The sequence below is a fragment of the Terrapene carolina genome, unplaced genomic scaffold, assembly GCF_002925995.2.
Source record: "Terrapene carolina triunguis isolate 2854851 unplaced genomic scaffold, T_m_triunguis-2.0 Scaffold34029, whole genome shotgun sequence".
NCBI lineage: Eukaryota > Metazoa > Chordata > Testudines > Emydidae > Terrapene > Terrapene triunguis.
In genome coordinates, this window is record NW_020698380.1 from 4074053 (window position 1) to 4097605 (window position 23553).

At 40.5% G+C, this 23553-nt stretch overlaps 1 protein-coding gene across 1 annotated transcript in view; it reads left to right on the forward strand.

Annotated features, from left to right (window-relative positions):
* The first annotated feature begins 7725 nt into the window (after positions 1-7725).
* Positions 7726-23553, forward strand: part of LOC113405165 (transmembrane channel-like protein 2) — a 53398-nt gene continuing 37570 nt past the window's right edge. The window contains exons 1-7 of the mRNA XM_026646088.1: positions 7726-7771; positions 8084-8131; positions 12692-13025; positions 15087-15242; positions 17127-17217; positions 18223-18304; positions 18441-18547. Coding sequence (XP_026501873.1) covers positions 7726-7771; positions 8084-8131; positions 12692-13025; positions 15087-15242; positions 17127-17217; positions 18223-18304; positions 18441-18547 — 864 coding nt within the window. The remainder of the gene's footprint in view (positions 7772-8083; positions 8132-12691; positions 13026-15086; positions 15243-17126; positions 17218-18222; positions 18305-18440; positions 18548-23553) is intronic.

Below are 23553 nucleotides of genomic sequence, written 5' to 3' on the forward strand. Positions count from 1 at the left end.
TGAATGGTGCGCCAACCACAGCAGCAATTTTAACAGACCTTCTCTAAGCAGGTCTAACTAAGTGTTAATAATGCTAGTGGCACCTGCCAGCAGGTCTACACTAGGGCTTCCCACGTTGCTAACACTAGAGTTGATCTAGTATTCAGCTGTGTGGAAAATTTTCAGAGCATGTCCCTAGTGTAGATGGGGCCTGAGAGTCACTGCCATTTTACTCCCGCAAAGCAGCAGCGTTTCTGTTGTTTTGCAAAGATGACACTTTCCTGAAAGAACAAGTTAGCTTTAAGGAACAAAATCACATCAGAAGGTAAGAAACAAAATAAAGAAGGGAGGGTGTAGTTGTTTCAGGTTCTATACATTTAGACTTCCAAGAGCCAGGGGTTCAAATCCTGGCAGGGCTGATTTAAGATGAAATCTTAAAAAACAAGGTACTGTCTGCTCTGATTGGATCTTTCCTGTGGTAATTTTTGAAGAGATTTTGTGCCTTTTTGGCCAAAGTTTTCCCCAGACTGCCCACTGTTGTTCAGTGCACTATACTCCATTTACTCCTACTCTCCAACTCTGTGGTGGCTGCATTTCACTGGTACTATCAGAGTTTGCCATAGTATTTTTGGGCCTTAGCTGCAGAACAGATTTACTGGCCCACCTTCCCATTCCCAATTATCTCAGGCAGCGGGATTATTCTTTGGAGTACCCTCGAGCTTTGTTAGTTTCAAAACAAAACAAAGAAGGGGTGGAGAAAAATCTTTGAGTAGCTCACAGCTGCTCCCTGTAGTATAGGTGGAGCCCAGCTGCTTATGCTGAGGTCTGAGCATAGTTCCTAGCTGCATTCAAAAAAATACATTCAAAGAACAAGTTTCCAAATAAGCTAGAGGTCTGAAATCACTGTAGCCACTAGAGGGTTGTGTGTGAGTTTTAGCACTTAAATAGTGGCCCTTTACAAACATTCAGAATATCCCTGACTCTGATCCTCAACTTCTCTAGGAGCTCCACAGAGATTATGTTGAGCATGAACAGCAACCTTTTGTTTCTAAATTAATGTTCTAAGTAGGCAACACCATCTTTGGACTCCCTTATTTCGGTCTACCTTATTTCTAAATCAGTGCTATTGAAATACCCCCATCAGTAAGTTAGATGTGATGCAGCAAGTGGGGAGAGCTTATGGGGAGTAATAAATAGATCTTTTGCACTTTAAAAAACAACAACATTCCTTTAAAAAGAGAGCCTCAGGTCTCAGAACACATGACAAATCTTTCCAAATTGAGTAACGTGCTATGTAAATTTACTGCCACAAGAGGGAACTCTTATTGCATTATTACAGGATTCACTATATGATTAACATTGACCAGACCCATCCGCATAAAGTGCTAGAAATACACTCATGTTTACCAGTATCATTTTAGAGTCTATCACATTCCTCCCCTTTCTGTGAGTTAAAGGCTTGCGACAGATTCACAGCCCTGAAGGCTGAAGTCCTCTCTCTGTGAAATAGGTACAGTAGCCAGGCAGCCTTCTCTCTATCATCTTCCCAAAGTGGAACGTAAAGATCAGGTTATACATGAACAGCGCATGTACAGAGCATGTTGTACAGGGATTCGTTCCTACAAAGTAACCAAGCCAATCCCAAAACGTGCAATGCAGTGTATAGCAAATGCAACGTAATGTGTAAGTGTATATAAAGGAAGAGTTTTATGCGCAACTTTGGATGTGTGGCACACTCTATACCCACTCCCTACGTTTCAGTCTGATCAACTCAGTATAGCTTTGCTGTCTGCCAAATAAAGATAAATAAGTGATGAAATCTGGAGACCAACTGAGTTTTTGAAGGCCAAGTGGAAAGAGGTCTCAAAAGGGAATCCCAACAAATATGTGCCAGAGATCCCTGTAATCCCAGAGAAAACATATGCATTACATATATCCTTATGGACGGGGACACACACACACACACACACACACAGTCATGGACTCCTTTGCAACAAGTCACAGCCTACAGACGAGGTAGAATAACAGCACCCTGCTCCAGCAGGAGCTTCTAGAATTCTTGAGACAGACCCTCAGCTAGTGTAAGCTGTAATATCCCCACTGAAGTCAATAAAGCTTTGTCAGTTTACACCAGAGACTCAGGCAGGCATTATGCCTTCAGGAGCCCGAGGGGAGCACAGCTGCAGGGCTGCTCTTGGCAGAGGTGCAGCGTGTGCTTCTTCTTTTGAACCCCTTATCTCCGCCATTCCCACAGTCAGTAAGCTTGCCCTATGCCCTTGCTATGTAGAAGTATTAATTTTCCTGGGGGGAAAAGCTTTAGAGAAAAATGAAGAAAAGAACTGTTCGTTTCTCCTGGGAGACCCCTAGCACTGGAGGTTTCCTTCATTCCCCAAGAGATCTTATGCAAATTAAGGAGGAGCCCCAGTATAAGAATTCCTCCAGTCGGATGCTTCCTAATGGGACGTTCTCGCACAGAAAAAAGCGTCTAATTCAGGTGTTTCTATTTAAGTTTTCTACACAAGAGATTTCTGCATATTATGTTTTCTACATGTAAATCCCTCACATGGAAAGTGTTCTACACAAAAACTTTTCCACATGACTCTGACTCTTCATACATCATGAATACAGTTTCCCACACAGAGATTGTCTACAGTCAAGTCCCTCACATGGGGGTTTCTTTTCATTTACTAGGAGATCTGGGGAGCAGTCTGAATGGTTTTCATCATTCCTTTATTCTCTCTCTCTCCTGGTACTTTGGATCTTCATCAGCAGAGTTTGTAAATTCTTCAAAAGGAAGATAAGGGAAACTTTAGGCCAAAAAAGGAGCTTCTTACAAAGTTAGAGGGGAGAGTGGTGAGTGGTAGTGATGAGTGGATGGGTGTCAATATCAGGCTGAGAATGGAAATGTTCGTACCAACTCCAATTAATTAACTATAGCACGGCACCATAGACCAATAATGGAGAGTGCTCTGCAGCTAAATACAGCTCCCTGAGCACAAAATCTCTTCCCCACCCAATCTATCCAGACCACGACTTCTATTCATTTAAGTCCTAATTCAGGAGAGCGTTTACACTGTACACTTAAGCCCATGCTGATTCAGGACAGCTCTTATTCATGAGTTTAAACACGTACTTAAGTTTGCTCTGAATCAGGAGGCTAAGATCTTCCAAATGGATGTGAAGTGAAATCTAAAGGCATCTCTTCATGTAGTTATGTCATTTCAGACAGACAGCAATATTAGCAATAAAAGTGGGTTTTTTTAAAAAAGAAATAACTTTATCATAGCCTTCCACATGTAATAAAATGGGGTTTTGTATAATTTTGTCGGGTTACATTTAACAAATGATTTATTTCTTCCTACTACTACTATTCCAGTGCATGCATGTACCACCCTCCCCCCTCCCCCATTTCTTTTTTGTTTGAATTCTGCCGCACTATCTGTATTGACATCTTTCTAACTGTAATTGTTATTCAAATAAAATAGACAGTAATAGATTATACTGGAGCTCACTTTCCTTTTATTGTTTTCATTCCTAGGAGGTTCTCAGCTGCTCTCTGGATGAGATGAGCTAGTGACAGGAACAACAACAACAGAAAAGGCTAACAGAAGAGAAAGGAAGTATTTGATGGCTCCCCTTGTCTGTTCCCTGCCCTTTCTCATCAGTCCTAGAATTTTGTGACTAGGTTGTTTCCACAGAGACATATGGCACAAGTAAGTGGGGATTTGGGAACTCAGCTGTTATTCAGAATGCAGCATTTTTAAAAAGCTATACTAGCTGCTCTTAATCCTCTCAGTGGAACTCACTGTGCAATCCATAGAGGTAATTTAATGCCCACAATGTACAAACAACATATATCATTTATAAGAGAATTTTGAGTATACCCTTTCTACAAAGCTTCCCCCCCACTCCACAATGCAAGTCAATTGTTAATAGGCAATGATTCAGGTCTCCAAAAGGAAAGTTCTAAGTGCTAAGAGCTCAGAAATTTCGTTGTCATATTCCGCTAACTTAATGTGACTCTCTACCTCCACGTATACAATGAACGCCATTAAAAAGTCAGCATTTACCAAGAGTTACCGTACTGTTGTTTCTGAGATAATTTCAGGGTCATTTCTAATTCTAAGTATAGAGAAATATAGCAGCATATCAGACATTGCTGTATGTGAAGTTGGCAAATGACGACTTTTTGGTGATGACCACTGTGAATATCTGTACATGTGCACATTTACATGCACCCCAAGACTTTGTTTGTTTGAGGGGTTTTGCAAGACTCAGTCAAGATTTGTTTTGCAAAATCCAAGCAGGACCTGATCAAATCTAAATCTCATTTTATCCAAATAAAGTTCAGGGACATTTGGATACATAATTATGCCCATCTCCAAACACATGTATATTTAATAGATATTCAATAATACATCACGGTTTACATGTAACAAGGGAAACAGCCAAAAACTGTTTCCCCTTGTTACATGTAAACCGTAATGTATTAAATATACATGTGTTTGGAGATGGACATAATATATACGCATGCGCAATATGGCTGAGTTAAAGTTGAGGAAGCATTTCTAACTTTTGAAGTGTCTGGACTTTGGAGAGCTTGGTTTCTCAAACTTAACAAGGCATTAATGCTTGCTTTTGCATTTTACAACTTCAGTGCCTCACCAGAATAATAGTACGCACAAATCAAGTATTATTGGGAAACCTTCTCAAGCACAGATCACTTATGAATGAGATGAATATTGAATAAATATAACACGGATTAATTAGCTAAAGCTCTCTGTTTACCAGACAGAAAGAAAGGAAATACTATCTCATTAAATATTAAGAGGCATGTTACATGTGCTTCCAGGATCCAGTTACGCTTTCTTCAAAACACAGTTTTTAATTTAAAAACTTGGATGTGGGTGCAAAGTCTAATGTCCCAGTATATTAAACCTATAATGTCACAAGTTAAACATTATTAGTCATCAAAAAAGGAGAGAGACACCTAAGTAATATCAAGCAGAAAAATTAGAATTCTATGAAATGTTCATGCTCCATTCACAAGACTGACATTTACATAAATAATTGTTTAGGTTCATGATTGTGCATTACTAATTTATACCTTGTGCGGAGCAAACTTAGAGGTAAAAGAACAATCCTTTCATTTCCCAGCCCATAATTCTAAGGAAGAAATAAAGTATGCAAGACATTTTATCCTCCTAGGGAAACCAACCCCATACACTAAGAAAAATAGAGGATTCAAATCCTCATTACTACACAAATGTAAAATAAATTAGCCACATCATACAATATACATAGAATATTTTGTGGTCTGTTCTCTACCCTATGATTCTGTAATGCATGCACACCGCTGTAAAGTGAGTCCTGGTATACAGTGTGCCAGACCTTTCTTTCCCTGATTTATGCCACTTCATACTGCTAAAATAAATTAATCCTTCCTGTCTCAAGGTCTTTGACCGCTAACCTTGTGACACCTTTGCGTCCATGTGCATACTATGGAGATGCTCATACCACTTCCCCTGTCACTCTAGTAGGAAAGAGATATCTGTAATACCCAAGTACTAGCAAGAGGGAACCCCTGGATATCAAGTAGTCTGTCAAGCGATTTTTGTATGTGAAGCAGTTATGGATTTTCTCTGGGTAACCCTGGAGATGCGTTAGATTCTCAGGCAGAGGTGCAATTACAATTTACACACACACACTAACCAATCTGTAGCATAGCACTAATCTCCCATGGCTAACATCACATTACACACAGTGTGATCACTAACCCAGCAGGTGCAGTTGGACTGAGAGCTTGTGTGTGTTAATCAACAGCCTCATAGAGAACAAAACCAGCAATGCTCCCAGGAGATTAAAAATTGTGCTCACACCCCAAAAGGGACAGAACTCTTCCATTTTTATCATGCTCTTGCCCCTGCATTTCAGCCTTAGGAAAAAAGCTTGCTCTAATTCACGAGGAGGATAATGCTGATCAGGGCATGATTATTTTCTTCATGCAAATCTGATCTAACGCTGCTAAAGCAAACGAAAGTAGAAGATCAGGTGAAAGGGCCATTGTGACACGGACAAAATCATGGAGGGGAACTCGGTTAATCTGAAAGGGCTGCAAGACTGAGGCAATCACTGAGGGGTAATCACTCAGATAGCTATTAATAAATCCCTTTGATAAAAAAATAATTGTGTGCCATTGCATATGCCTTCTTACATACACGCTAACAAGTTTAATGAGGCGGATACTGCAATATATGATGATCACTAGCTTTGAAGAGGACAAGACTGCCATTTCTAATGTGTGATTACTATTGATGTGAATTGGATTCTGGTATTATTTCAGTTTATAAAATCATCAGATGACATAGGCTAGGCTAAGCCTCTTTCCTCCTCACAGCATGAGACTGTGGAATTACCTAACTTCGTAGTTTAATACATTTGCACGTCTTTGGCTTAATGACTGGAGATGGTACGTGCGCAGAGAGAGAGAGAGAGAGAGCGCGAGCGCAGCAGGGGCCATCTATGGGCAAGAGAGTGAGCCCTTGAATTGCTGCTTCTGTGAAAGACAGCCCTTTTGAACAGCCTCTTTCTCAGGAAAAGGTTATACAGACAAGCCCTGAAGACAAATCAAACTGCATTTCTAGCGAACCTTCCATGCCATGTATTCCAAGACACTTTTAAAAAATATGTAATTAGCTGTGGCTGTGCCAAAACAGGGCTTGAGCCTGCAGCTACATTTTAGATGATGAATGAATTATCAGTTACTGGCTATGTGATTAGGTGTAAATCTTGATGCTTAACCCAACAGTGAGGTGGTCGTATAACCCTGCTCTCAACAACTATACACTCAATGGACACCACCACCACCACCACTAGGCATAACCAGTGATGCACCCAAAGGAGTATATGTGGGACCAGTGCTTGAAAATAGCTGGTAGGCACCCACACGAGCACCATCTTGTTCTCCAGAATCTCAACTTTCATTTTAAAAAATTAAGGCTCTAGTTGTTATGATTAGGAAGAAAACACTAGGTTCACATGTTTGAGGTAACGACACAGAACCTGCAGAGAGCCTGGAACAATAGTTCTGAGAGGCATGAGTGGAGCCCCACTGCTCTAACGCCCAGTCCTGTGCATCAGTTATTAGACTATGTGTCCTCTGTAGGCATGTACATGGAAGACAATAGGGGACCCAAGATGTGTGCTGGAGAGGCAAAGCATTGACAAAGGTTAAGATGGCCATTTGATGTTTCTCCCTTATAAATGGGGTTACATAAGTTGATGCAGGTAAGAAAGATATTGCAGTTTGGAACTAGGTACTCCCAAAGCTTTAGTGTACGTGCTTAGGTCAAAAATGGACATGACTTGTGTCTGCATTTCATAGGATACTGCTGAGTATCCATCAAAGGGCTTTCCTTCATGTTTAAATAATGTGATGTAATGTAATGCTGACAGGTGCTTTCCACACCGAAAAAGGATCGGAGCAGAAAGTGTTTGGATTGGATTGTTGCAGAGTGTGTGTCTCCCCTTCCCCCAAGTTCAGACCCTGAAGTTGCTGTCTAGCATGCAAATGATGTCAAAGTGAACTAGCTACAGCTTCATGGACTGCTCGCTTTACTGCGCAGCAGCATGGAGACAAATAATTGGGCACTGAAAGAGGGAAAATAACCTACTGATAATTGGTGTGTTCACAGCACTAGGGCTACAGTGTTTGTGGCAAAAAAAAAAAAAAAAAAAAAAGAAATCATGGGGAGGAAAAAGAAATGTGCATTACAGGTCATCATGGAAGATGGTTAGTATGAACACCAACCATTTCAGTTTTGCAATATTGTACCAGTTTTACCAAATATTTGTAAAAATGTGTCTTCGGGCTCCACTTTGTGTGTGTCAATACATCTGATATTCTTTTGTGTTGGGAACTTTTATTAATTCACTTGCAAAGAGCTAAGAAATATTAAGGACTTCATAGCATAAAATACAGTCGCATATAATTAAAGAGGGCACTCTGCGGTCCTCAGCCAGTACTTAAGAACTACAAGCGTAAAACATTGTATGTGAAAATCCCAACAACAAATTAAATTATTCAACATGCTTTGTCTTGCAGTTGGAATGGAGATTGACGGACAAGTGGAAAGTGACTCAGAGAGCGAAGGTAGAGTGGAGAATAATAGCTGCTTTCTTATTTGGAAATACACGATGAGAGATCTTTTTTCTCCAAAGGTTTATTTTGTGATTTGACTTGCTACACAGTGGTAATATCTAATGAGATATGCATGGTTATATTCAGTGTTGTTGTTGCCCTGTTGGTCCCGGGATATTAATGAGACAAGGTGGGTGATGTAATATCTTTTAGTGGAGTGAAAGCTTCTCTCTCACCAACAGAAATTGGTCCAATAAAAAGATAACCACACCCATGTTGCCTCTCTACTATGCATAATTAGATTTCCTACCTGGGTAGTTGACTTTGATGAGGAGGAGGAGGATGTTGTGCAGGAGAATGCTCCTAAACCTGGCTGTCCCCTTCTCTCCGTGTCCCTGAGAAGAGATGAGACCCGGAGTGAAGCTTTCCTTGGTCTGCCACAGTAAAGCAGGCAGCACTGTGTTCCATGTGTGGTGTGATGTGAGTGAATTTATAGGACAATGCAAACATCTAGAAACTGTCACCTTTCACTGCTTTTTATGTAATTCTTGTCATTACAGTAAGGGTGAGTCTTTGTTACATATGACTATGCGAGGAGAGAGATAAAGCCAAGATAGATTTAGGACAGACTAGCAACTCATGGCAAAAATCAGGAAAAGCCATAGAACAGATTTAAAAAATTTTAAAAAATACCCTCACAAATACAGTAAATAAAGAGACATTGCTAAGGGCTAGGATTGCTGGGGTAGTGGATGGTTTATGGTGATAGACAGACCCTCTAGACCACAGTTCAAATCCAGCTTAGGTAAATAGTAACTGAAAATAATCATCTGATGGCCTCTGTGAAATCAATTGATGGTCTCAGTCTAGTTTCCAGTGGACAAGGGAACCCACTAGAGCTGGTTGATTCCCCCTCCCCCTCATTAGAAGCAAGAAGCCTTTTCAAAAGAGTTTTTGGTAGTTTCACAATTTCCCAGTTTTTCATCTAAACCAAAAATGTCAATATTTTGAACTCTGTGTTTTTTACCCTTTCTCCCCACTATTTTTTTTATTTTAATTTTTGTGTGCGTACCACTGAATGCAGCAAAACAGGTGATCTGTAGGGTTTTGTTTTACCACTTCATCTTTTCTTCCTCTCCCTCCTTCCTCTCCCCCTCATTTTCCTTTCTGCCACTCTAACTTTTCAGAATGTTTCCACCTTTGGAAACATTCTAGAGAGGCAGAGTTACAGACTTTTCATTTTTCCTTTTGCCACTGTGTAACATTTCCAAAGTTGGAGACATTTTGAAAATTAGTGACAGAAAGCAAAAATGAAAGTGAATGGAGCCTTAGAGAGCATTTGTTTTAATCTTCTTTTTGCCACTGAGATAAAAAGGGGCTGGAGGAAGAAAATTAACAACATTTTGGGGAAGATATGTTGCAATATTAAAAAAGAAACAAACGTTCTCTTTCAAACGCTGCGAAATGGAAAAAAAAACCTTTTAAATTATATTTTTTTTCTTTTTGCAAAATAATTTTTTGATCAGCTCTAATATCCACATCACAACTGTCACAAATTAGTGTGTCTGTTAACAACATGAACAAGAAAATGAATGGCAGCAAAGAGTCCTGTGGCACCTTATAGACTAACAGACGTATTGGAGCATGAGCTTTCGTGGGTGAATACCCACTTCTTCGGATGCATATATTCACCCACGAAAGCTCATGCTCCAATACGTCTGTTAGTCTATAAAGGTGCCACGGGACTCTTTGCTGCTTTTATAGATCCAGACTAACACGGCTACCCCTCCGATACAAGAAAATGAATGTGCATAGAGACTGGTCTACCTTTTCCTCCCTAGATCATTCCCCTCCAGCTTATTGAAGGCAGAGCATGGAGAAACTTCTACTGCCTATACTGCATTTATTCTGCACTGACATGGGACTTCAGTCTCCAGGGCTAAGAATCAAGCCACTTTCACGCGCACTAAATTAACATGCTGTTGTCTAAAGTATAGCAAGTTGGTTCACCACACTTGAGATTCGATATTAAAAATGTTCTAGAGACCAAATCAACAAGCCTAGCCAACTTATTGTCTAGAAACAGAGCAGTACAATACAGGAAAGAAAGAGTTAATATGTAACCAATGCTTCCGAGAAGCAGTTCTCACAGCATGCATTCCACCTTATATAGAAATATGCTTTCAAAACCAGTCACATATATTGTGAGGTTGTTTACAAACTAAAAAGCGCTTTATAATTCACACAAGACCAAAATTCACCAATCAGCTTTGATCTTGTTTTTTTGTACCATGATGTACCCTTCTCATTTTCTGTTTTGGAACCCATATTCCAAGGGTTAGGGTGATGAAAGCACTCCTTACCTGCACCAGGACATAGAATGAATGTGTCTTGTGTTTGATAGCTTTGGCAAATATGAAACCTAAGTTCAGCTTTGCAAAGTGTTGTGGGATACTTGGCATGGGTGAACAGAATTATTGGAAGAACATGATACAAGTCAGTTAGCATAATGACCCAGCACTCATATTTAACATAACATATACAATATTAGAACCATGCACATAATACCTATTAATGTCTGTGTGGGGGGGGGAGGGGAATCTATAACATAGGTGTTGGCTAACAATGCAATTTTTAAAAAGAAAATTAGAGTAAATTAAACAATTTGCTTTCACAATTCTGGCATATATTTGTCTATAAGGTGGATAGAAAGCTGGCTAGATCATCAGGCTCAACGGGTAGTGATCAATGGCTCCATGTCTAGTTGGCAGCTGGTATCAAGCAGAGTGCTCCAAGGGTCGGTCCTGGGGGTGATTTTGTTCAATATCTTCATTAATGATCTAGAGGATGGTGTGGACTGCACCCTCAGCAAGTTTGCAGATGACACTAAACTGGGAGGAGTGGTAGATACGCTGGAGGGTAGGGATAGGATACAGAGGGACCTAGACAGTTTAGAGGATTGGGCCAAAAAAAATCTGATGAGGTTCAACAAGGACAAGTGCAGAGTCCTGCACTTAGGACGGAAGAATCCCATGCACTGCTACAGACTAGGGACCGAATGGCTGGGCAGCAGTTCTGCAGAAAAGGACCTAGGAGTTACAGTGGATGAGAAGCTGGATGAGAGTCAATAGTGTGCCCTTGTTGCCAAGAAGGCTAACGGCATTTTGGGCTGTATAAGTAGGGGCATTGCCAGCAGATCGAGGGACGTTATCATTCCCCTCTATTTGACATCTGGAGTACTGTGTCCACTTTTGGGCCCCACACTACAAGAAAGATGTGGAAAAATTGGAGAGAGTCCAGCAGAAGGCAACAAAAATGATTAGGGGGCTGGAGCACATGACTGATGAGGAGAGGCTGAGGGAACTGGGATTGTTTAGTCTGCAGAAGAGAAGAATGAGGGGGCATTTGACAGCTGCTTTCAACTACCTGAAAGGGGATTCCAAAGAGGATGGATCTAGACTGTTCTCAGTGGTACCAGATGACAGAACAAGGAGTAATGGTCTCAAGTTGCAATGGGGGAGGTTTAGGTTGGATATTGAGAAAAATGTTTTCACTAGGAGGGTGGCGAAGCACTGGAATGGGTTACCTAGGGAGGTGGTGGAATCTCCTTCCTTAGAGGTTTTTAAGGTCAGGCTTGACAAAGCCCTGGCTGGGATGATTTAGTTGGGGATTGGTCCTGGTTTGAGCAGGGGGTTGGATTAGATGACCTCCTCAAGTCCCTTCCAACCCTGATATTCTGTGATACTCTGTCTAAGGTCAGAAGAGACCATCATGATCATGTAGTCTGACTTCCTGTACGCTGCAAGCCACAGAACCTCTCCCACCCACTCCTGTAATAGACCCCAACCTCTGGCTGAGTTACTGAAGTCCTCAAATGATGATTTCAAAACTTCAAGTTACAAAGAATCTACCATTTACACTAGTTTAAACCTGCAAGTGACCTGTGCCCCATGCTGCAGAGGAAGGGGGAAAAAAAACCAGGGTCTCTGCCAATCTGACCCAGGGGGAAATTCCTTCCTGACCCCCAAATATGGTGATCAGTTAGACCCTGAGCATGTGGGCAAGACCCACCAGCCAGACACCTGGGAAAGAATTATCTGTAGTAACTCAGAGACCTCCCCATCTAGTACCCCATCTCCAGTGGCTGGAGATATTTGCTGCTAGCAGTCACAGACTGGCTACATGCCATTGTAGGCAGTCTCATCATACCATCCCCTCCATAAATTTATTAAGCTCGGTCTTGAAGTCAGTTAGGTTTTTTGCCCCCACTGCTCTCCCACTAACTCTGTAAGAACAGGGTCTGGAAATGATTTCTAGCTTTCAGCTCCTAGGATCCATTGATGCACAAACATGAGTTTCACAATCATCAGTGGACACTGTGTGCACATGACCAATGCTAAATGCAGTTCTCAGCCTGCTTCTCATCCAAAGTCTGTGGAGGTCAACATTAGCTTGTTCGGACTCCAGCGGGGTTTGGATTAGGCATTCTGTCTGTACTTTTTGGATAAAGGGCAAATCTTTATTGCACCTATATAGAATGTTTCCAAAAATACTTGTTTTCATCAATTGCAGAGGATGAAGAGGGGGAAAAGGCAACCAGAAAGCAGCACTCCAAGGAAGCTATCAAGTCAAGTGGACATGAAAGGAAAAAGCAAAATAAGAATGGGGAAGAAGCTGAGCTTGAAGAGAAAGTTGAAGCCCCAAGGCAAAAAAGAACTACTAAGAAGAAAAGTCACAAAATGAATGACAGTGATGGGGAAAGTGAAGCAGGGGAAGCAAGTGGGAAGAAAAAGAGAGATAAAAAGGCTTCTAGCAAAGACCAAAAGGAAGCAGAAAATAAAGAAAAGCAAACAAAGAAGAAAGGGAAGGAGCAGGATAAGAAACAAAAGACAAACCCGGCAGAGAGGTACTCTAACAATCCCCAGACAGAAACCTACATAGTAGAATCTCATTTTTGTTGAATGTCAGCTTCCTGGGCAGCAGGTTCATGAACCTGTGGCATATTGGTGCAGGTTACTAAAAGAACAGTAAATTGTTACTTGTAACAAAAATTTAACCCTGAGAAACAAGAGAGTTGTTTTTCTCGTTAAAATGCAAGCTAGATTCTTTTCAGAATCTTCTTCTACCCCAAATATGATAATAGAATTAAGTATGTAATGGATTCCTAATGTGCAAGTATTGGAGCTAGAAAGAGTCCTTTTAAGGAAGACAACAAAGTAAGCCAGACTAGGGCGCCTTCCTTTGGCTGGACACATGATAATCCTAAAAGGTTAGAATAGATCTCTTAGGTTTTCCAGACTATTCCCCTGTTAATTTTCCTTTGTTCTAATCCTTTTCTTCTTCACCCAGACTTTTTATTTGCTGTGTCGCCTGGCTATCATATTTCTCACCGTGATCGTATCTGGTTAACTGTAAGAACCCCACTGGCAGTCAAACAGGTCACATGATACTTATGAAGATGGTTGAGTCACTTTACAACAACAAGAACAAGAAAAGATCTGCAAGACTGAATTGGAGTTATGGTTGAATCCCCAAAATGATACCTGTTTCCACTAAGTTTTTGTTAGTGTCAGCTCATGTGATGCCAACTCTTGTGCTGCCAGTGAAACTTAGGTTAGGTGACAATAAAACAAATTCATTTAAGGTCTGATTTTTGCAACACTTCCTTTGAGCAGTTCTTAGGCAAGGAGCGTCAATAGGACAACTCAACATCAAGGCTCCAGAATTGAGCCTTTTATAAGTGAAGGCCAAGACAAGATGCATGTGCCAGATTCTCAGCTGGTGTAAATCAGCATAACTCCACTGAGATCACTGGAGCTATGCCGATTCACAGCTGAGGAGCTGGTCTGGGACTGATCTGGGTCTGGTGTTTATATAAAGCACACACACACACACCCCTCCTCCTAGTCCACCATTTTGAGAGGACTTGTGTCCTGGGGGAAGGTGACTATTTTTATAATTGAAATGTGGCAGGCAATGTCTTTCATCTGGTATTCTGTAACCTGAAGCATGTGCCCAAAATCTTCTCCTGGATCATTTTGACTACCCCATCACTGTGTCGATTTAGTTGGTAGCACTGTCACATTTGAGCCAGAAAGGCGTACGTTCACGTTTCCTCCCTTGGTTTGGGTTCATCACATGCAGTGTTGATATTGAAGGACAGCACTGAGTGGGGAAAATATCATCTGAACTTTCACTAGTGGATATCGAGATTGAAGTTAAAGATCCTGGAGAATTTTTCAAAGAAACAAATAAATCAGTGTCCTAGGTAGAGTTTTCCCCATGAAAATTTCAGATTTCAAAAAAATTTCCCATCACACATGGGACAAAGTCAAAAATTTCAAACGAACCAAAAATCAAAACCAAATTTGGATCAGATAATTCGAAGTGTTTTGTTTTGATCATTTCAAAGTGATTGATTTCAATTTCTTTCTTTTTAAAAATGTTTATTTAATAACTTACCATAAATTAACTTAGATTTCAAAAATGAAAGTTGTTTTGAACCAAAAAATGGAACTCCTTGTTTGGAAAAAATGTGACATTTCAGCAATTTCAAAATATTTAAAAAATACTACTACTACTTTTTTTTTTTTTTTTTATATTCAATTTGTTAAAACCAACCTTTTCATAAAAATTTTAAATATTCATTTTATAAAAAATAATTAAAAAAAAAAAAAAAAAGTATATTTAGTCAAACAATTCCCAACCATCTCTAGTCCTGACCAACATTCCTCCCCTCACCCCCCAACATGTTATGGCATACAAAGTTCTCTCTGTTATTGCAGAGAACATAATGACTGCTCCATTTTTTGTTCAGTTCCTGAACACTGCCTATGTCTAACTCACTGGTCTGCAAAGTGCTTTATAATCCCTGAAGTATATGAGGTGCTATATACAACTACATTTTATTACATTGTTTGTGTGATTTCCCCCCCCCCCCTCTGTTTTTACTCTACTTTCGTTCTAGCTCTTCTTCCTCATCTGCTTCCAACTCATCTGATGAAGAGTCTCTGTCAGAGGAAGAACTGACGAGGCTAAAGGAACAGGTAGAGGAAAAGAAAAAACTAATATCTACCATGAGGAACAAACCTTGGCGTATGGTGAAGAAATTAGCATTGCTCAGGTAGCCCAGTGCATTCCCAGCTATTTATAGTTTTCACAATAGGAACCACTGAAGCTAGAGTGTGTGTTTAATAATTGTTGATGCACATAACATTTTAGAATTACAGTTTGCTGCTGTTATCATCCCAAGAACCCAGCCTTGGAAAAGCAACCAATGGAACTTAGCCAGCATGATTTGGTTTAAATGAGAAGCGCTTAGAGGCAGGATTCTGTTGTCAGTCTCTGTAACTAGAGAACAGATGATAAGCAAAATCTGTTCAACTGATACCCAGGCTGGGATCATTCTGCCCTTTTATTTAAAGGCAGAGAATGACTTTCAGACTCCTTGTTAAAGCTAACTCTGTGCCCTTCTTTGCTTATTCATGCGTACTGTTATATAGCAATCAGAGCAGCTTGTCTCCATCTTACTTTACACTTCCTGGAGCATTACTGCTTGCAGGTGACTTGGAAAAAATACAGTATTGTTTACAGCCAAGAGAACATTGCCTGCCATCCCACACTGTATGGGTGAGCAATGCAGATCACTCCTCACAATAACCTTGCAAAAAGTGCCATGAACCCACTGTAGGGTGAGAAATGGGTTCACTATCTTGTGTTTGCCTAGAGGCTATTCACAGCCCCAGCCACCCATGTTGCCAAAGCAGGCAGTAGCTGGCATCTCCCCTCATCTGCTCCTTTCTTTCACTCTGAAGAGTCAGTCTGACCTTCAGACACCTGGCCCCTCTCACATCAGCAGCATACAGTTTGATTCCCATAGGGTAGTTATAGCAACCTGGTCCTTCCCTTTGCCTCTCCTGACCTGGGTTCTTGGGGGAGGTGGGAAGGGGACTTCAGTTCTCTGTACTTAAATTTCCTCATCTGTAAAAGGCGACTGACTAATCATTTTTGATCTCCCAGGTGGGTTGGGAGGGTCTATTAGTTGTAAAGACCTGGAAACCCTCAGCATGAAAGTTGTTACAAAAGGGCACCAAGTATTACATTATTATATAGTGTCCTAGCAGCTGAGAGGTTGCCTGGAATCATGTTTGACTACACACTCACCTCTTTGTCCCCAAAAGAACTGCAAAGAACAACTGAGAGTGAAGGAGGACACATATACCCAACTCTAATTTGCTTAATCAAACTGCTCCATTACCTTGGCTGTGCAAGAATATTTAATGAATAGGTTGGAGTACATAATAATAATAATAATACTAGTCTATCCAATGATCTCAGAATGCTTTACAATTAGTTAATTGGAACTTATAAACAGCTGCTGTGAGCTAGGTAAGTATTAATCCCATTTTACAGATGAGGAAATTAGAGCACAAAGAAAATAAAGTCAACATTTTCAAACATGGGTACCTAAATACAATTTTGGGGACCTCTCTTTAGGCATCCAAATTTTGAAACATATCTACAAGTGACTGGCCCAAGACTACACATTAAGAAATCCAGGAACAGAACCTAGACCTCCTACCTCCCAGGCATATGCATTAACTACAAGATCATCTTTCCTTCCTTCCTTCCTGACAGCTGCACTGTTAAGAAAGTATAGAAGGAAGAACCAGACTTCTCCCATTGATAGGGAAGGAAGACCCAGAATATGAATGCTGTTGGAAAGGGAACCAGGTGACCTTAGGTCTATGTATGAGGAAACTCAAACAGGGATATTAAGTTACTTTTTCCAAAAAACACACCAGAAATGTTGACAGAGCTGGGAATAGAATCCAGGTCGCCTGACTCTCACTGTCTTCCTCCCTTTGATAACAGCACAATTCACAGAAATTAAAAGTGACTGTACAACATTCTCTGCACCCAGTGCCATCTTGGGGAAGATTCTTTGAATGTTTTAGATCAGGGCCAACCCTAAGCAAACACAATCACTTTTGTATTTTTGAATTAGGGAGGCACAAGCTTTTGTAGAGAAGTTTGAAGGAGCATTGGGAAAGGGAAAGGGAAAAAAATTCTACGCATACAAGATGATGATGGCAAAGGTAAGTGCTGTCGTAATGACAAAAAGAAGAGTGGATGCTTGGTCACTAATACAGTGTATTTTTGGCTACAAGCAATAAACTCACATTGGGCAAAATAGCCACCATTACAGAAGCTGAGATAGCACTCCCTGTATGTATTTTAATTCACTGAATAGCTGCATTTTTCATGGTTCCTAACCAAAGTCATGCAGGATATGAGCCAAATTCTGCCCCAACTTAAACCGCATGCAGCCTCCCTACAGTACAGGAGGATGCAGAGCATGTAAAATCAGGGCAGAATGAGGGTCTCTGGGTGTGGTCTCTGACAGGTTAAAGTATTGATTACACTAAGGATTGGAGACACAGCCAAATCCAGGCATAGTACCATTTGTTTCAGTGGAATTGCGCCAGTTTACAAATTGGACCACTAAATGGGAAGATGACCATGGAGAATTGTGACTTCTCACTGCAAGACTGGAGTCAGTAATTAAGTTATTGCTTTCATGGAGATTCCACTGATTTGAGACTTAAAAAAAAAAATTGATCATGTCCCGTTCCCATTGATGTCAGTGATAGTTTAGCCAGTGAGAAAAGAATCAGGCTTGCTATTTGTCAAATGAATCCTTCTTTTAAATAGAAATGGGCCCAAACCAAAGCCTTACACACAGATCTGGGTCTGCAGCTTCAACCTCTCTCTCTCTATGGGTTAAATCCCAACACTAACTCGGATCCCACAGAAACCTAACAAAGTTAGGATTCAGGACCTGAATTTGAACACGTGAATTTTGAAGCGTTTGGATTCAGGGTTTTGATGTGGACCATTACAGAAGTAAAAAAGGTCAGACCCAGACCGAAAACTCCAGAATTTGGTTCAGGCTCACCTCTGGCTTTAAAGTTTGCCACCAATTTTTAATAACTCAACTAAGCACTAACTTTAGGAACTCCTTAGAGAAAGCAACCCCAGAGGCCTCTCCATGACCAGCCTAACATTACATCTCTATTTGCAACACTGTTTTCTTATTTCAGAAATGGGTGAAATTTAAGAGAGACTTTGACAATTTTAAGACACAGTGTATACCTTGGGAAATGAAGATAAAAGAAGTGGAGAGTAAGTGCAACTTCCATTTAGACTGAGACATGACTAAGATATTTTGTTGTACAGTTTTGTGTTTCTTCAAATAATCTCTTGGTCACAGAGAATCTTACCCACCCACACTACTAACCACTGCCTCTTTTTGTTTAAGGTCACTTCGGTTCCTCAGTAGCTTCTTATTTCATATTTCTGCGATGGATGTATGGAGTAAATCTGGTCCTTTTTGGTTTAATATTTGGACTGGTTATAATTCCAGAGGTAAGAGCTTAAGCCCCAATCCTGCATTCAGGTTCATGCAAATAGTATCTTCTCCATAGTAAATGTCAAAATTAGATTGATGGCATATTGTTACTTATTATTTCCAATTGTACTTTGTTACTCCCAGTGTTATTGCATCTGGTAATGTCACATCCAGTCATGTCATCATCCTTATCTTAACTCTTAATCAATTTCTTATCTTCTGCATCATTCTCATTTTGACATTCACTAGGAGCAAGATACTGCTCATGCAGGCACAGAGACCTTGGGCTGTCTTACTGATAGATCTGTGGATAATGTCACTTCATGATGCTCTATCTTCCTGGAGTGGCAGAATAAACTTCAGTTTTACTTAGCCTTAGTTAAAATATGGTAAGAGATACACCTTATGCACGTATTTGGATTTATAGTAGCAAGTTAGGGTCCTATTTTTGAAAATGTTGGGTTTTGTGAGTATGTCCCTAAATCCATATTTATCACCAATGGGAGAGATTTTCAAAAGGATCTTAAGAGACTTAAGAGCACAATTCCCACTGAAGTCAATGCCCCATAATCACTTAAAGTGCTCTGATGGGCTGCTCCACTCACCGCCAGGATGGTGCCTCCTCCTGGTTATTCTGGGGAACAGCTCACAAGTTCATCACCCCTTCCTGTGGTTTCATGTTGTCTCTCAGTCTCTCTTTCTGGGTCAGCAGCCCCCGCTCTCACTCCACAAGCTGCTGCCTCTTTGTGACTTGACCCTTCAGCCAGGTCACCAAATGTTTCCCCTTCTGGGGTTGGAAAGTCTCTTCCCACAAACAGGCTCAGGCAGCCTTCCCAGTCACTGCTTTGTCATGCCACTCCCTCAGTGGCTGGCAGGGGAAACTGGGCCCACCCTCTACTCTGGGTTCTGGCTCAGGGACCCTCTAGCCAGCAGTCAAGGCCTCCTTTCGGCCTTACTGCCTTTCCCTGACCCCTCTGCTACCTTCCTGACTCTCCCCCTGTCCCCAGGTTTGCCAGCCCAAATGTGCCTCCCTTCTCCCAGGGAGTGACTGCAGGCTTTCCCAGCAACCCCTTTTCTGCTGCCAATTTCCTGCCTTTATAGTCCCAGCCCAGCTCATTCCTCCTCACCTGGGCTTCCTCATTCAATCAACGGATTGCTTAGCCACTGGATTCCCCTCAGCTATGACCTGTTGAGTTAATTAGCCCCCTTCTCAGTCTGCATTAACCCTTTCAGGGCAAGTGTGGGGTGAATACCCTTTGAAAAATCCCACCCTTAAGCAACTAAACATGGATTTGGAAGCCTAACTTTAGGCTCATATTGCTGAAATTTTTGGGCAGAGTGAAAAACAGAACTCAGGAATTCTATTGGCTTCAAGTATAGGCCATCATATCTCTAAGAAATCCAGGATGTACATTCCCAAAAATAATTAAGAAAACCATAGTGACAATATGATACTGTCAAACACATTTCTTAACCCTGACATTCTTGTAAAAAAAAAAAAAATCACAGTAAAGGTAATATACTGGTAATATTTAATTACATGATTGCCTATTAAGGAGTTATAAAATGTAGGTACAAAATACTTAATGATGTGGTTTAAAAGTTCTTACTGGTACTAGTGTTTTTACTGGTGTTGATTTGACATGGTTGCTTGACTAAAAGTGGTAAGTCTGACTAAGTTTTGCATAGTTTCTCAGGTTCTTCCAAATTAAGAGGATGCATAAAATAAATAAGATTTGCCAAATCCTCTAACAACCAATAATTGTTGGTTTCCAAAATACCCCTGTTTTCCACATCTTAAGTCAGCCAGTTGTTTCTTCGTGAGAAAGGGTTTTCTTGTTACTCTTTTCCATTGTTATTGGAGGAGGCTTGGCCAAAGAAGAGTATCGTGGAAATAGTTAGTTATGACCCTTTTAAAAATAGATGTGTGTATTTAGCTATATAATACTATGGCTCAGTTTCTGTGTGCTGCGTCTTTAAGGGCTCTGCTATCCACCAAGACTGCCAGATGTTCTTGTTCAATGCAGGTTATTACAGAGGAAAGACAGTGTGTGGTCTTCTGATAGAGATTGCACTTTTTTACCTTCTTTAAATTTTGTTATTCACTTCATCTAAAATAAAAGCCATTCAGATTGAAAGTATCCTCTGAGCACGGAAAGGCATAACCATTAGAAGTGAATAATACAAATGCATTTTCTTTCTTTACGAATTGTACATTTCCATACGATGAAGTAGTTGTGCCTGTTTTGTCTATACAGTATGTATTTTATTCATGGTGCATTAAACTGTTACAATGTATACAGGGGATTGGCAATAACCATTTAATTATAAATGGCTTTAAAACTAAGTGTACAACCCTTGCAAAACAAATGCATTAGAAGCGATTGACGTAGTCCGTCTGCTTCATGCTGCAAACGTATTCTAAACTATTTATGAGGCATTTAGACTTTGCTGTGCACTGGCCATAGCCTACTTATAAATATATTAACTCTTTATGACTCCTTCATAGACAACCCTTAAATTAAAGTGTTGCCAATCAGTTTTGATAAACCCTGGTCTTGCTGCAAGTCCTACCCTGCAGAATGCTATTGGGAGATGCCATGGCATTATTCTGTTCTCATGTCACCTTCCTGATGCCAGCTGCCCTCCTGACCCCTGCCATTTACAACTGCTTAATGTTGAGATTATTTCATAACTCAAGAACTGTATAAATATAAAGCCTATCTGTAAGCATGAACAAATGCCCCTCAGCTGATCTTGGCTTCTCTTGAGGGAAGAATACTGCATCAACTGATAAAATGAATCCCTTTGTTGCATTAGAGAGATGTAACCCATGAAGTTCAAGGCAAAGGAGCCTTCTATCCAAATAAGTGAAGTTTAAATTGAAGTTGTTGCTGTGCAGACATGCTCCTCTCTCTAGCAGCTTCCATTTCCCAGGCAGTATTTAGCCAGACTCTCAGTGTTTTCAGATGGTACTCTGACATGGAGAAGAAAAAAAATTATTCTAAAAAGGTACGGTATATGCTATTGGTAGGATTCTATGAAGCACTCATCATTTGTCTTAACTCTGACATCACTGGGAATAGAGTTAGGCCAATGCTGGGCATTTTGAAAATATAACCATAAAAACATCTATATCTTTGCCAGTCCAAGCCCAACCCCAGCAATGCTCTGCTTCATCCTCCACTAACAATTCATTTGTGTGCCATTCCACCACTACATCATAGAACAATTTTGTTTTAGATCCGGGCCAACCCTAAGCAAATCCTTTTAAAGGAGCATCAACAGAGAAAAGATAGATGAAAGGATCCATAGCATCCCCCTGTCCCCAAACATTGCCATTCCTTCCATTCCACCATCAGGATCTAGAGAAGGCAGTTCTGGAATTCTGGAGCACTAGAGACCCAGATCAAGCAGTTTTCCTGATTTACAACACAGACGAAAGAGCTGAAGGACACCAAATATAGCCAAGCAACATGAAGAAACATCATCTATCCTCGGGTTGCACTTTACATCACCAGTTTAGTAACAGATGAAAACAATAAAAAAAAAGGCAAGAAGTTAAACCATCCCATTCTTAGTTGCTGCATTTCATAATCTGTATGTTCATAAAGCATTAAGTCATTTTCACAGTAGCCCTAAACCAACTCCTGGTTACCAGTGTTCATGTACAGAGATGTGCCAACAACGTCAGCATCTCTGAACAATGAAAACAAAGGAGTATCTGGAATCCTGCACGTACTCAGATCAGGTTTTGACTACCCAGGAGCATTTGATTATCCATGAGTCATCTGCATGGCAGCCAATGACTCTTATTGAATGAGTCTAGTTCAGGTTACATAGAAAACATTTTATCCACAGCATCACCACTAGATTACTAAGAGAAAAAAGAGAGACAGAGGGGGAGGACAAATTCTGCTCTCATATACACTGAAGTAACTCCATTAAAATAATTGGAATTGCTCTGAACATAAGAACAGCCGTACTGGGTCAGACCAAAGGTCCATCTAGCCCAGTATCCTGTCTACCGACAGTGGCCAATACCAGGTGCCCCAGAGGGAGTGAACCTAATAGGTAATGATCAAGTGATCTCTCTCCTGCCATCCATCTCCACCCTCTGACAAACCGAGTCTAGGGACACCATTCCTTACCCATCGTGGCTAATAGCCATTAATGGACTTAACCTCCATGAATTTATCCAGTTCTCTTTTAAACACTGTTATAGTCCTAGCCTTCAGAACCTCCTCAGGTAAGGAGTTCCACAAGTTGACTGTGCACTGTGTGAAGAACTTTCTTTTATTTGTTTTAAACCTGCTGCCTATTAATTTCATTTGGTGACCCCTAGTTCTTGTATTATGGGAACAAGTAAATAACTTTTCCTTATTCACTTTCTCCACACCACTCATGATTTTATATACCTCTATCATATCCCCCCTTAGTCTCCTCTTTTCCAAGCTGAAAAGTCCTAGCCTCTTTAATCTCTCCTCATATGGGACCCTCTCCAAACCCCTAATCATTTTAGTTGCCCTTCTCTGAACCTTTTCTAGTGCCAGTATATCTTTTTTGAGATGAGGAGACCACATCTGTACGCAGTATTCAAGATGTGGGCGTACCATTGATTTATATAAGGGCAATAATATATTCTCCTTCTTATTCTCTATCCCATTTTTAATGATTCCTAACATCCTGTTTGCTTTTTTGACCGCCTCTGCACACTGCGTGGACATCTTCGGAGAACTATCCACAATGACTCCAAGATCTTTTTCCTGATTTGTTGTAGCTAAATTAGCCCCCATCATATTGTATATATAGTTGGGGTTATTTTTTCCAATGGGCATTACTTTACATTTATCCACATTAAATTTCATTTGCCATTTTGTTGCCCAATCACTTAGTTTTGTGAGATCTTTTTGAAGTTCTTCACAGTCTGCTTTGGTCTTAACTATCTTGAGCAGTTTAGTATCATCTGCAAACTTTCCACCTCACTTTTTACCCCTTTCTCCAGATCATTTATGAATAAGTT